Source organism: Leucoraja erinacea, chromosome 25 (assembly GCF_028641065.1).
Source record: "Leucoraja erinacea ecotype New England chromosome 25, Leri_hhj_1, whole genome shotgun sequence".
Taxonomy (NCBI): Eukaryota; Metazoa; Chordata; class Chondrichthyes; order Rajiformes; family Rajidae; genus Leucoraja; species Leucoraja erinaceus.
This window is the reverse complement of record NC_073401.1, coordinates 24,285,959-24,301,651: the sequence shown is the minus strand read 5'-3', so window position 1 is coordinate 24,301,651 and position 15,693 is coordinate 24,285,959. Positions and strand designations below refer to the sequence as shown.

Here is a 15,693-nt window from a genome sequence, read left to right as displayed (position 1 = left end):
TTAGTTGAGTTTAGAGATACAGTGCAGAAACAGGCCCTTCGGCCCATCGAGTCAGCACTAACCGGAGATCTCCACACATTAACACTATCCTGCACACTCCAGGGACAATGTTTTACATTCATACTAAACCAATTAACCAACACACCTGTACCTTATTGGAGTGAGGAAAAACAAAGTTCTCGGAGAAAACCCTCAGAGGTCACGGAAAGGATGTATAAGAGACAAGCACCCATAGCCAGGATCGAACTCGGGTCTCTGTTACTGTAAGAGCTGCAAGGCAGCAACTCTACCGCTGCGCCACCCACGATAAAGATAGAGGGCATCCTATGGGTAATTTATTTGGAACTAGGAAATAAATTAAAAAAGTGGGGTATCTGGATCCTTTCAGAAATAGGAGAATGGTGCAGTTATGTGTAGAGAAACACGGGCAGGAAAGAGGGCATTAGATTCTTGGGGACATTGGAAATGGTCTACAGTAATTGGGGTTGCAAAAGCTGAATGACCTGTACACAATAGGCTGGACAAACACTGTAGACCTTATACGAGATATGGCGCAGAAACAAGCCCTTCTGTCCACTGAGTCCGCACCAACCAGCGATCACTCCGTACACTACCATTATGGAATGGGTGACTTTCCAGGTCGAGACCCTTCTTCAGACTCCCTGACTCCCAGAGTGAAGAAGGGTCACAACCCAAAATCATTGTCACCCATTCCTTTTCTCCAGAGATGCTGCATGTCCCGCTGAGTTACTTCAGCATTTTGTGTCTGTCTTGGGTATAAACCAGCATCCGCAGTTCCTTCCTACACACAGGGGTGAGGGTGCCGGCCGTTGATGTCAAGGCAGTATTTGACCAAGGGTAGACACAAAATACTTCGGTGTAAACCAGCATCTGCAGCTCCTTCCTACACATTTGACCAAGGTGTGCCATTAGGAAGTCCTGTAAAAATGGACATCAATGAGAGAGCATCCCAACTGTTGGAGTCTCACCTTGCATGTGGGAGATGGGCACCTCCTCCCAGCCCAGCCCAGTTCATGAGGGGGCCACAAGACACATTCAACTCGCCGCTGCTTTCCCAATGGCTCATTCCCAGCCCGGCTCCAGGTGAAATCCGGGACGAATCCAGGATCAACGGGGAGGGAATTCGACCCATTTGCCCAGCGGCCAAACTCCGGCCTTCTCTGAACTTGGCGCTGACACCTGGAGGATCACAGCGGCGCCCAAAGATTATAGAGGATATAGAAGCTATAGAGGATATAGAAGATCATAGAGGATATAGAAAATTATAGAGGATATAGAAGATCATAGAGGATATAGAGCTCCTCTATAATATTTGGCGTCACCTGCTCGACACCGCCCCTGCCGCCCGGATGATCACCGCTACACCTGCTCGACACCGCCCCCTGCCGCCCGGATGATCACCGCAGCACCCGCTCGACACCGCCCCCTGCCGCCGGATGATCAACGCAGCACCTGCTCGACACCGCCCCCTGCCGCCCGGAGGATCAGTTGGAGACCCGAGGGAGAGCAAGACAAGTCTGCTCATTCACCAAATAACGAGCAGGAAGGAACTGCAGCTGCTGGTTTAAAACGAAATAAAGACACAAAATGCTGGAGTAACTCAGCGGGGCAGGCAGCGTCTCGGGAGAGAAGGATGGGCGACGTTTCGGAATAACGCCAAGGGAAGCGCGACTGCAGCAAGGTGAGGTGAAGGATGGGTCAGGGATTTGCTGAGCGGTGTGGTTGAGGCCGCAGGTACTGAGGGGATGGATGGGGCCTGTCCTGGACCCTCCTTCTCCACACCCGGGGGAGGCCGGGCACCTCCATCACCCCCATGCATCCCCACCCCGGGCACAGGAACAGGAACAAGTCCTCTGGCCCACAATGAACGTGATGTCAAATTATTTTGAATTTCCAATGGGTGTGGTGAGAAATGAAGCAGGTATATCAACACGTTTTGGTGTGTTTTTTTGTATTCTTCGTTTTAAAAAAAAAAAAGTTTTTACTTATTCTCTCTTTGACTACAGTAGTTAGTAGTTTAGAGGTTTACACATTCACTATTTCTTTCACTATCTTTCTTGTTCTTTCTCTTTTTCTATTTCATTTTTGTCAAAATTAAAATGGAAGATGTACAACAAATGTATTTTGTCATATGCCGTGGTTTATACTACTGTACACTGCTAATAAAAATATCAATTATAAAAATTAAAAAAATAATAATTTGAATTTCCAACCTCGTCAGGTCGGGGGGGACTTCCCCCCCCCCCCGCCACGGGTACCATGTAATCCCGTGCTACCTGTCAAAGGTCGGATGATGAGCTTCCAGCGAGCCAACGGCCTTTCACATTTCAGTAAAAGTTAAGATCACTGTCGTACGTAGCATTGTAAGGAATGATGATAAAGCGCACACACACCAAAATCTTATACTTCCAATGGCGGAAGTCCGCAGGAACTGGAGGACAGAGATGTGTGGTGGGTCCATCACCGTTCCCGTTGGAAACCAGCACCACTGCATCGCTAATGTTTTCAACGATGATGAATGAATGAATGAACCTCATCTACTGTATCCGTGGTTCAGGATGTGGACTCTTATACATCGGCGAGACCAAACCGGGCGATCGTTTCGCTTAACACCTTCACTCTGTCCGCCTGAACCTATCTGATCTCTCGGTTGCTGGTCACTTTGATTCTCCTCACATTCCTGCACAGACCTTTCTGACCGAGCGACCTTGTCAGAGTGAGGCTAAATGTAAATTGGAGGAACAGCATCTTATATTTTGTGTTATGAATATTGATTTCTCTAACTTCAGGTAGCCCCAGCATTCCCTCTCTCTCTCTCTCTATTCCACCCCCACCCAAGGTTCTTGTTTTCACCCAACACACAGTTAACAATGGCCTGTTTCCTTTATCATCGTTACTTTTTTTCATACTTTCATTCATTATTCTTTATCTCTCTACATCATCGTCTCTTCCTCTCATTTCCCTTATCCCTAACCAGTCTGAAGAAGGGTTTCAACCTGAAACGTCACCCATTCCTTCTCTCCATAAATGCGTCTATATTAGAGAAGTTAATATTTATATCGCTGGGGTGTAAGCTGCCCGGCACCGAGCTTTGCGGCACCCCAAATCTGCCTAGTCACTGAGAGCCGTCTTTAGACTTTGGTTTGAAGAAAAGTCCCGACCCAAAACGTCACGTAAAAATGTCCAGCTGCGTTACTCCAGCACTGCGTGTCTATTTCTGCAGGGTTTTGGCCTGAAACATTGACCATACCTTTCCACCTACAGACACTGCTGGGCCCGCTGAGTTCCCCCCAACAGATTGTTTGTTTGTCCAGAAAGTTAGCCAGCACCACTAGAGTTTCAAGGGTGCATACGCATACTATTGGAGTCTTACTGTAATTACAATAGACAATAGGTGCAGGAGAAGGCCATTCGGCCCTTTGAGCCAGCACCGCCATTCAATGTGATCATGGCTGATCATCCCCAATCAGTACCCCATTCCTGCCTTCTTCCCATATCCCCTGACTCCACTCTCTTTAAGAGCCCTATCTAGCTCTCTCTTGAAAGTATCCAGAGAACCGGCCTCCACCGCCCTCTGAGGCAGAGAACTTTATTTCTCTGCCTTGTACTCTAACTACTGAGAAATCCTAGACCTGCCTTTGCCAGGCAACCAACGGGATACAGAGGTTAAAAACATATTGGGACCTTACTGGCAGCTGCATACATTTCTTGTAATCTGTTCCATGCATTGCCTTTCAGTCTTCTTCCTTTCCTTTCAAAGTTTCAGAAAGTGGGCAAAGCTATTTTTCAAGTCACTGGTTACTGTCACAGCCAATGCTAAGCCTCACTGCAGCAGAGACTGGGATTCCTTGAAGGAAGCTGCAGATGTCTCCCATCACCCAACCTGATCTTTCCCCCTCTGGAAACGCTGTCTTGAGTCTCGGAACAAGTTATCCTTCCTGGAAGGCACAGTGGTGCAGCGGTAGAGTTGCTGCCTTACAGCGCCAGATATCCGAGTTCGATCCTGTCTATGGATGCTTGTCTGTACGGAGTTTGTACGTTCTCCCAGTGACCTGCCTGGGTTTGCCCCGGGCGCTGGGAAAGTATGTTGGGATTCATCGGAAGCTTTTTCTGAGGTGTATGAAATGGAGCAGTACAATGGAGCAACGGTAAAGTTGCTGTCTTGCAGCACCAGAGATCTGGGTTCGATCCTGGACCATGTGAGGTTTTTCTCACCACATGGTTCTCCCTGTGACTGAGGTGCTCCGGTTTCCACCCAGACTTGAAAGACGTACAAGTTTGTAGGCCTATTAGCTTGGTATAATTGCATTTTGTTCGTAACACATGTAGGATAGTGTTAATGAGCCGAAGGGCCTGTTTTCGTGATGTATCTCGGAACTAAACTAAAGATTATGAGAACAGAAATGTAATTTTATTGTTTGACATGCTCTGCCATTCAGTTTCTATCCACTTGGACTCCAGTCCAGCGCTCTAATAGTCTGTTGATTTGTCTTTTAACATCTCTGTATTTAGAGTTTCCAGCAATGCAATACTGTCAACAAATGTTTCCCGATGTTAGAAAATAAACCGACTGTGCATATTGGGGGCATCCTGGCAGCTGCATGCATTTCTTGTAACATGCTCCATCCATTGCCTTTCAGTCTTCTTACCTTTTTCCTTTCGAAGTTTCAGAAAGTTATTTTTAAATACCAGTCAAATTCTCGCCAGCAGTGGTTTACAGTAATTACCTTACAGTAATTACTCTTGCTAATCATTGGGGATTCATAGATCAAAGTGCACCTGAATGAAACCTGAAAATCATGTCTGGAGGATATCTTGATCTGCTCGTGCTTATATCAATCCTTATAAATGTCATCGGTGAAAATTGGTTACTGCTGGAAAATCGCACTTTTTACATATTATTTGCAATGGTTTAGTCCTTGAGAATGGAACAGCAGCCCAGACCCTTCATGGGAGATCAATGTGAGGAGCTCCTCCGCAAAGATATGAGCCGTGTTGGCTTGGCTGAGACCTTGTTCACTCCCTAACATTGAAATTGGATATGCCTATTATCTGGATTAGTGTTTATAACTGTAATTTCTACACTAACGTGTAGCAACTTCAAATGGAACAATAAAACTAACTCTGTTTAATCAGTTGGTGTAAGAATGAAACTGCAGATGCTGTTTTACACCAAAGATAGATAGATACATAATGCTGCAGTAACTCGGCAGGTCAGGCAACATCTGGGGAGAAAAGGAATAGGTGACATTTCGGGTCGAGACCCTTCATCAGACTCAGTGTTTCTGATGAAGGGTCTCGACCCGAAATGTCACCTATTCTTTTTCTCCAGAGATGCTGCCTGACCCGCTGAGTTACTGCAGCATTTTTAATCAGTTGGTGTCGGGTTGTGTATTGAAACCATGTACTGCATTTAAAACACAACTTTAGTTTATAGGGTGTCAACTCAAAATCTATTTGACCACAGACTTAAAGTTATCTTAGTTTAAAGATTCACAGTTGGCTGGTACATTTTGTTTAGATGCGTTAGTGGAGCCGAACAACTATCACAGTGTTCGAATACTGGAACTCGAGGAATCTGATGAATGGAGACTGAGCAAACATCACGGTCAATGCACATTCCAGCCGCTCCCCTCATGTGAAGGCTGAAGCAAGTTTTCAATATGAAATTCTGATTTCATATTGAAATGCAATGAATCTGTGGAATTCATTACCACAGAAGGCTGTGGAGGAGGCCAAGTCAATGGATATTTTCAAAGCAGAGAAAGATAAATTCTTGATAAGTACGGATGTCAGCGATTGTGGGGAGAAGGCAGGAGAATGGGGTCAAAAGAGGAAAAGATAGATCAGCCATTGAATATCCTAATTCCGCCCCTTTCACTTATGAACTTATTTCCATGCAGTATGATTTTACTGGTGGTCTTGTTTTTAAATGTTGACATGAATGTTACACTGCCAGTTCACAAGTCCTGACAATGACTTAATGTAATTTTTTTAATAAACTTGAACGCATTCGTTCTAACAATCCTTTAAGTGGATTGCATCTAAATTCATGTTAGGAAAGCTGCAAATGCTAAATAGTTGTGTGTTCTGGAGTTTACTGTTATGATTTACCACTGATTCTATCACTGTGATGCATATTGAAAAACATATAAGGAACTCCTCAGTAGTTTAGTTTGGAGATACAGCAGGGAAACAGGCCCTTTGGCCCACCGCGTCCATGCCGACCAGCGATCCCCGCACATTAACACTATCCTAGGGACAATTTACAATTTGCCAAGCCAATGAACCTACAAACCTGGAGTGTGGGAGGAAACCCACGCATGTCACGGAGAGAATGTACTAGCTCCGTACACACTTGTAGTCAGGATCGAACCCGGGTTTTCCTGACCAGCCTGCCTTCCATAACCCAGAACTTGTCACAAACCTGCTGCCCCTAAGCCAAACCTGCACGGTTTAAGTCCTAAGCTCATAGATTTAAATTGACTCTTAGTTCAATAACACTTTGACTTTTGCTTAAAATCTAAGTATGTTTTCAAGTTTCTATATGGCTGTTCTGTTGCATCTATCTGTAAGTATTTCTGTCTATATCTCCCAGCTCTTTCATCTTTGGATATTTGAACCTTCATAATTTCCGCATTTAATACACGCTGCACTGAGCCCTTGTGTCTGTAAATCATTCTCTAAATCCAACCACCACTGCTCCATTAAAAAGCTACTTATCCTATTAAATCCTTGTAAATCTGTGTTTTATAAATTTGGTGAAAGGCAAGGAATTGGGCTACTATGAGCAAATAAAGATTGTTATTGTGTATATTTCCATTTTCATATACACAGGAAGTCTGCTGTACATTCTGCTTGGTTCGTGAGTGTGTGGCTGGAGTGTGAATCCAGGAAACGACTCGGTCTCAGATGAACAGCGATGGTATGTACCTATACTCCTTGATCTCTCTATTGTGTAATGCTCTCCAGGGCTTTGCTCTCGCTTAATGTGTATGTCCTGGCCTGGTTTAACTTACCAAAAATGCGACACCTCACACCCGTCCAAATGTCCTAAATGTCGTTATAGTACCTGCCTCAACTTTTCATTTTGTAAAGTATGTGTGGCCATCTATGGTTGCTGGTAAGATATACAAAGACTAGTAAGGTGGACTGAAACATTTGATCAATTGCAAACTTGGGAATACTAAAAATGGAGCAGCACAAATCACCTGGTATGTTGCGTTTTGCCAGTAATGTTTGTGAAGGTCTTTGAGTATAGCTGTTGCTACAACTGGGTTAAGCCAACTGGAAAGTAATTGTTTCTATGTTCTTGTTGTCCCTACAGCTGCAGATCAGGGGTCTCTTGCTGACCATCTTTGCTGCCTGTATTGGTGGCACCTTCCAGTACGGCTTGAACCTGACAATCATCAACGCACCAACAATTGTGAGTCCGGACCTCTAGTCAACTTGAAGCAGTTGGTTGATGCCGATGTGTTTGCAGAAAGAACGGTAAATCTGTACTCTGCTTTTTTTCCCCTCAAATTTCTAGTTTATTCAAAAGTTCCTCAATGAAACTTGGATTGAGCGTTATGGCAGACCGCTGGAAAATGGTGTCATCACTCTGCTATGGACCATCATCGTCACTGCCTTCTCTGTTGGAGGATTGCTCGGTGCAGTTATTGCTGGACCCATGGCCATAACCTTTGGAAGGTATGAACTACGGGAGGAATGTTGGCAAGATAAACTTGAGGCATGCAGCCTCAGTAAAATAATTAAACAACACTACCAGAGATCAGGGTTCGATCCTGACTATGGGTGCTGTCTGTACGGAGTTTGCACGCTCTCCCTGTGACTGCATGGGTTTTCTCCAGGTGCTTTGATTTACTCCCACATTCCAAAAAATAAGGTGTACTGGTTTGTAGTTTAATTGGCTTCTGCAAATTGTAAATTGTCCCTAGTGTGTAGGTTAGTGCTAGTGTACGGGGTGATCACTGGTTGACGCAGACTCAGTGGGCCGAAGGGTCTGTTTCCGTGCTATATCTCTAAAGTAAAGTCTAAAGTAACCCCTTTCCTTGGAGTGGGTTGGTAGCCCTGCCTCATAGCGCCAGAGACCCAGATTTGATCTATACGGAGTCTGTACGTTACCCCCGTGAGCTGCGTGGGATTTCTCCAGTTTCCACCCACACTCCAAAGGCATGTAGGTTTGTAGGCCAATTGGCTTTGGTAAAATTGTGAACTGTCCCTAATGTGAGTAGAATAGTGTTAGTGTGGGGGGGATTGCTGGTCGGCGTGGACTTGGTGGGCCGAAGGGCCTGTTTCTATCCTGCTATATTTCTATGTTTCTAATCTAGTCTCCAAACTAAACTAGTGCTAAGAAACATAGAAAATAGGTGCAGGAGTAGGCCATTCGGCCCTTCGAGCCTGCACTGCCATTCAATATGATCATGGCTGATCATCCAACTCAGTATCCTGTACCTGCCTTCTCTCCATACCCCCTGATCCCTTTAGCCACAAGGGCCACATCTAACTCCCTCTTAAATATAGCCATTGAACTGTGGCCTCAACTACCTTCTGTGGCAGAGAATTCCAGATTCCAGAAGCACACAGTGGAACTGGCTTATTGTTGTAAGTCAGTAACATGGTGGCACTGCTAACACATCTCACTGTCTGACTTCCATTTCTTTTCTCTCAGGAGGAATTCATTGCTGCTGAGCAATGTCTTTGTACTCGTTGGTGCTTTGCTGATGGGCCTGAGCAAAATGGCCAAATCCTTTGAAATGATTTTAATTGGGAGATTCTTTTCTGGCATAAACTCAGGTATCTTTTTGTTTTGGGAAATTAAGTTTTCATTCACATCATATAATTAAAGGAAAGGTACACTGATGTTATAGGTTGATATAGAACTGTGAATGAGACACAATTTGCTCACAGGCCATTGAAAGTTATTCAAATCTTAACTTTGAATAACGTTTGTGGTAATTTAATTAACTCTTTAAGTTGTTCATCGAATTTGGGTACACTGCTGTGATTTTAGATCTTAGAGGTACAGTGTGGAAACAGGCACTTCAGCCCACTGAGTCAATGCTGACCCATTCCCACTAGTTCGATGTTATCCCTTTTTTTGCATCCTACACACCAGGAGCAATTTACAAAAGCCAAAAACCTGCACGTCTTTGGTGTGGGAGGAAACCAGAGCACCCGGAGAAAACCCACACGGTCATAGGGAGAAAGCCCAAACTCCACACAGACAGCACCCGGAGTCGGGATCGAATGCGGGGTCTGTGAGGCAGCAGCCCTAGCGCTACGCCACTGTGTCACCTTGTTTTGGCTGATTTGTAGCCTACTTCAGTTAAGGATATTAAACGGGTGGCTAGGCGGCACAGCAGGTAGTGCTGCTGCCTCACGGTTCCAGTGACCCAAGTTGAACCCCAACCTCTAGTGCATTCTGTGTGGAGTTTGCACGTTCTTCCTCTGACTGCATGGGTTCCTCCAGTGTTCTGGTTCCCTTCAAAGACCTGTTGGATAATTGACTGTGACACGTTATTTCTCATGCAGGTGGGTAACAGGAGGATCGGAGGGAGTTAATAGACATGTGATGGATATATCAGTGAGGCAATGGAATTGATGGGATTACTCCGAGAGCTAGCATGGACTTGATGGGTTGAATGGCTTCCATCAATTTGAGGAAACATCTGGCTGTGAACTTTGTCAGACTTCTCGGCTGTAGTGACCCTGTGTCTTTCTTGATGAGGTGTAGGACAATGTACCTTTGTTTATATGGCACTTTCAAACTTAAAAGTCATCGAAGGCACTTTAGCTCGGGATGAAGGGGCAAAATTATGTTGGGGGGGGGGGGGGGGGGGGGGTTTGTGCTCAATCAAGTTCACTTCCTTGTGAAACTTGGCGACGGGACCTCCCCAGGCATCAGCTGAAAACTAGGTTGGACTGGCCTGAGATCTCTTTCCCCTCTTGCAAGTCGCTCAACATTCAGACTTGCCTTGAGGATCCACATTCTTTTACGGTGGCATCTGTGGAGCACAGGGAAGAAAGGATCAAATGAAGTGCAGTTGTTTTACTGCCGCACAGCGCTAGACACCCGGGTTCGATCCTGACTACGGGCGCTGTCCACGTGGGTTTTCTCAGGGTATTCCAGTTTCCTATCGCACCCCAAAGTCATGCAGGCTTGTAGGATAATTGGCTTCTGTAAATTCTCCCTAGTGTGGAGGATAGAACTAATGTACGGGTGATCGTTGGTCGGCATGGGCTCGATGGGCCGAAGCGCCTGTTTCCACACTGTGTCTCTAAGCTAAACAAAACAACTTGTAAACCAATGCTTTGTTGAAGAGGTTTATAGATGGACCTAAACAATTCAAAGTCTTACTCGGGGAGAACTAGAAATAAAAGTAAACGGAAATGCCCAGTTCTCTTCGGGCTCAGTATCTGTGCCTTGTATAACATTATTTTCCTTTTATACCTGAGGTGTGGGAATGAACATCAACCCCATGTATCTTGGTGAGAGTGCGCCAAAGAAGATACGAGGCACAGTGGCTTTGTCGTTTGCTCCATTCACTGCAGCAGGCTTTGTTGTGGGACAGACTTTAGGTATTGGGTAAGTTCAATCACGACCTCATTTTCAATATTGTACATAGGTTGGATTATTGCTTCAGTGTATCTAAATACTAATATCAAAATCTAACAATAATGTATTGCTCACCATGCAACTGTGAAGAAAATTTACATTCTGGGACTAAACATTGATATCTTTGCTTATTCCTTTCAACTACATAAAGCTCCGCTCCAGAATTTATGCAGGAAACCTTTCCATCTCTCTTCCTCTCTATTTCTTTACAATGTTCTTTAAAAGTCTACTACTTTGGCCCTTTTGGTTGCCATCTCCATGTATACTCAGTGTCAAACTGCACTTGGTACCGATTTCAGCAAATTTAGTGTAGTTTAGTTTAGTGATACAGCGCGGAAACAGGCCCGTTGGCCCTTCAAGACCGCACTAACTGTCGATCCCCGCACGTTAACACCACCCTTCACACACTAGGGACAATTTTACATTTACACCAAGCCAATTAACCTGCAAACCTGTGCATCTTTGGAGTGTGAGAGGAAATCGAAGATCTCGGAGAAAACCCACGCAGGTCATGGGGAGAACATACAAACTCCGTACAGACAAGCACCCGTGGTCAGGATCGAACCCGGGTCTCTGGCGCTGTAATAGACAGTAGCTCTACCGCTGCGCCACCGTGCCGCCTGTCGTTGTCCCTGAATGTTTGATTACTTTTAAAAATTATTAATTAAAGGCTGCGACGCAAGTTAATTGAAAACTTCGCTTTGCACCATGTTAACTTCTGGTTGAGAACAGAGAAAGCTGCAGCTTCATCCCAAGGCATCATGTCTTTAAAGGTAGTTTATAATTTGATTGGATTCCAGTCATTAATGTACTCTTGGAAAATTGTTATTCTATATTCCATAAAGGTTATAGAATAAGTAATCTATAAGGGTGACAGCGATAGAGTTGCTGCCTCGCAGCGCCAGAGACCCGGGTTCGACTCTGACTACGGGAGCTGTCCGTACCGAGTTTGTATGGTCTCCTTGTGACCTGCGTGGGCTTTCTCCGCGATCTCTGGTTTCCTCCCACTCTCCAAAGACGTACAAGTTTGTAGGTTAATTGGCTTGATATAAATGTAAACTTGTCCCTAGTGTGTATAGGATAGTGTAAGTGTGTGGGGATCGCTGGTGTAGACTCAGTGGGCTGAAGAGCCTGTTTCCACGATGTATCTTTAAAATAAACTAAACTAAACTAAATATTACCAACATTACAATCTAGTTTACAACATATTCTCTATAAAACTGTAAATAATTTCAAGATGCTTATAATTCCCTGTTATTCTAAACTTGCAACAAACCTTGATTTTTATTTTTTAATTTTTTATTTTTCTGTGATGAAGTGGTTCCTTCAGACTTTTGGTGTCAGTTTTGTCAGTGTACGTGATAATTATGTTCCTGGCAAGTAATATTAAAATGCTGCAACCTCTAAAATGTGATTCTCATAATGCTTTTGGTCTCACAATTTACTCTCTGCATGATTTCTGCCACACTTACATGTGTTATAATTTGTCCTGAATAATGGCTGCATCTTGATCTTGACCTCTAACGTTGGTTTGAAGTAATGGCCCTCAGCTATTGATTGAAACTTACTTGCGTTTGTGTTTTTTTGAACATCTAATTGTCTTCAACCTTTCCAGTTTTCCACGGTGGAAATACTCAGCTGAACAGTCAGTATCTGTGTGAAAACCTAGAACCGTGTTCTCGCACTGCTGAAGATGTACCCTGTGATTTAGAGTTTAGTTTTGAGATGCAGCCAGGGAACAGGACCTTTGCCCCAGCGAGTCCGCACCAACCATCGACCACTCGTACATTGGGTCCATGTTTTCCCACTTTCGCATCCACTCCTTACACACTAGAGACACATTACAGATGACAATTAGCCTGCACACCTTTGGAGTGTGGGAGTACACCAGGGGTGATTGGGTTAACATATGATGAGTGTTTGAAGGCACTGGGCCTGTACTCGCTGGAGTTTTGAAGGACGAGGGGGGACTTCATTGAAACTTACAGAGTTGGATTGATTGAGGCAGGGGAATTAGTCAGTGTTGGTTGGAGAATGTAAAATTGTGAGGGGAGAGCGCGGGGGATGTCAGTGGTCATTGAATGGGGGGGAGCAGTGCAGGATGAATGGGGGGGGGATCAGTGCATAAATGGATGGGAAGGGGGTTCAGTACAGGAGAAAATGGGGGACCAGAGGAGGATGCATAGGGGGTGGCATGAGAATCAAAGCGAGGTGGATAGGGAGATCAGTGCAGGATGAATAGATGGGGGGGGTAGATGGAAAGGGGAGCACAGGGGATGTCAGTGAGGACTGCATAGAGGTGTGAATGGGGATAAGGGGGGGATGGAGGGGGTTGTACGAGAGAGAGGGTAAGGGGCAGAGGAGGTGGGGAGGAAGGAAGGTCGGTGCTCCTCGGACAGCACCGGCTTCATCATCCCACTACCTTGGCCGTCCCTGTCCACCGCCAAGTGCCGCCACCAAAGGGGGAGGCAGTTGGGATCTCCTCGCCACTGCCTCCCCTCCTCTGCCAGCAAACAGGAAGGTGCGGGGCCGAGCGGTGCAGGTGCTTCAGACGGCAGAAGGGGCCCCACCCTTTCTCCCTCCTCCCGGCCTCAGCGTGTGGCAGGGTTTGTTTTGAAAACGGTTATCGCCGTTGGCAGAGTGGCACGCAGAGGCCGCTATGCGGGCGGAGTGTGAGAGGAGGAGGTGGAGCCGCGGCGGCTGCTGTGCGGGGCCCGTCATTCGCTCCGACCCTCCGTCACCCTGCACTACAGCCGTCGTCGGCACCGACCAGAAACGTCACGTGTTCCTTTTCTCCAGAGATGCTGCCTGACCCGCTGAGTTACACCAGTTTTGTGTGTCTATCTTCGGTATAAACTAGAATCTGCAGTATCAAGCCGGGCAAAATGATACAGCTTTTAGGTTGCCTGGCGGGACTTTAGGTGGCCCTTGGCAACTGGGCAACCGTTAATTTCGAGCCCTGGATTTACAGTAAACTATTAAGAATAAAACATAATTTTAACTATGTGAAGAATGAAATAAAATACCAGAGCAAAAGGAGGCTACAGACTTTTGGTTGTAGAGTAGAGCTACTACTCGTGGAAAAAAGCAGTTTTTATGTTTGGCTGTGGTGGCTTTGACAGTCCAGAGTTGCCTTCCAGAGGGAAGGGTGTGGCCAGGGTGAGAGGGGTCAGAGATGATCTTACCCACTCACTTCCTGGCCCTTGCAGTGTACAGTTCGTCGATGGGGGGAAGGTTGCAGCCAACAACCTTCTCGGCTGATCGAACGATGCACTGCAGCCTCCGGATTGTCATGCATGGTGGCTGAGCCAAACCAGACCATGATGGAGAAGGCGAGGACAGACTCTATGATGGCAGTATAGAATGGGACCATCATTGCCTGTGGCAGATTGTGTTTTCTCAGCTGCCACAGGAAGTATATCCTCTGTTGGACCTTTTTGACCTTGGAGTCGATAATGGCCCCCCATTTAAGGTCCCTAGAGACGATGGTTCCAAGGAACATAAATGACTCCACAGATGTGACTGTGGGGTTGGTGATGGTGAGTGGGGGGAGGGGAGGGGGAGCGTTCCTAAAATGTATAATAATCAAAAGTACAACAAATTATCAATAATACTAGGTAACCGGACTGTAACAGCGCAAACGCAAGTACACAGTGCAACCTGAGCTAAGTCCGTAATGGATTGATGCTGGAATAGCATTGTTGTTAGGGATGTGATGTAAAATGGCACATAAGATGTTAGTAAACAAAATAAGGGCACATGGAATTGGGAGTTATGTACCGGCACGGACCAAGATTTTATTAACAGATAGACAACAGAGTTATAACGTAGGAGGGATTCTCATATTGGGAAGCTGCGATTTGTTGGCAGGCTGGGAGATTTGTGCAGGACTCCCAGATTTTTGCAATCAATGCATGTCATTTAAATGAGTATAATATATCCAAGTTTGCTGATTATGCAGGGCTAAGTGGCTTTGGGAATTAAGAGAAGGGGCAGAGAAGCCTCGGGCATGATAGAGATATGCTCAGTCTGTGAGAATAATAATGCGGAAAGATGTCATCCATTTTGATAGAGAAAGTGTTGATTTAAATAATGAACGATTGAAGGTTGTTGATGTTGATGCCTTGTACTTGAATTTCTGAAACTTAATTTGTAAGTACAGCAAGACATACGGTATGTATATCGGCCTTTATTGCTTGTATTATGGCGTGCAAGAGTAAAGACTTCTTACTGAAATTATAAAGGACCAGAGTGAGACTGAATATGGAAAACTGAGCTCAACCTTCCAGAGGGAGAACCCATGGAGTGCAACTGGCCTGGATGGAGTTCCTGGCCGTGTCCTTAAGAACTACACAGACTAACTAGCGTAAATGTTCATGGACATTTTAATCTCTCCCTACTCCATTTTGAGGTACCCAACTGCTTCAAGAAGACCACTATCATCCTGGTGCCAAATAAAAGCCAAGATCTCATGCCTTAATGACCACCGTCCAGTGGCCGTGACATCCACCATCATGAAGTGCTTTGAGAGGCTGGTTATGGAACACATAAACTCAGGGGCGGATTAAGGCTCACTGGTGCCCTAAGCACTGACCAATCTTGGTGCCCCCCTGATTTCAACATTGACCCAATCCATTTTAGTTGTTGACCTGTCTGACCAGATATACAATGCAGGTTGCAGCAGTACAAAAATGTATTCATATGATATCACAATATACTGTACAAACTAAGCCAAGCTTGGGCTACATAAAGCTCTACAAAAATGCAATACAACATCTATTTAAATATTTCACAAGTTCCAATATTCATGACCTGAAAGGCATTTTTCTACATTTTATTTTTGCAAAAGCACTGATAACATCCTCGAAATTAATACTTCTCAGAATGTCTGCTTGAATTGTTAATATACACAGTGAGTCTAGTCTTTCTTGAAGCATAACTGATTTATTTGGGGTTTTTACACATTTCAGTTGTGAGAATGACCTCTCTGTTGTGCAGTTGGTGACCATTAATGTTAAACATATTCTTAAGGCAATTTCAACATTTGGAAA

The 15,693-nt window shown here is 45.1% G+C and overlaps 1 protein-coding gene across 1 annotated transcript in view; it reads left to right on the top strand.

The window, feature by feature from the left end:
• LOC129709116 (solute carrier family 2, facilitated glucose transporter member 11-like) overlaps positions 1-15,693 on the top strand; it is a 54,310-nt gene that overhangs the window by 17,803 nt on the left and 20,814 nt on the right. The window contains exons 3-6 of the mRNA XM_055655236.1: positions 7,349-7,447; positions 7,553-7,713; positions 8,696-8,820; positions 10,483-10,612. Of these exons, the coding sequence (XP_055511211.1) occupies positions 7,349-7,447; positions 7,553-7,713; positions 8,696-8,820; positions 10,483-10,612 (515 nt within the window). The remainder of the gene's footprint in view (positions 1-7,348; positions 7,448-7,552; positions 7,714-8,695; positions 8,821-10,482; positions 10,613-15,693) is intronic.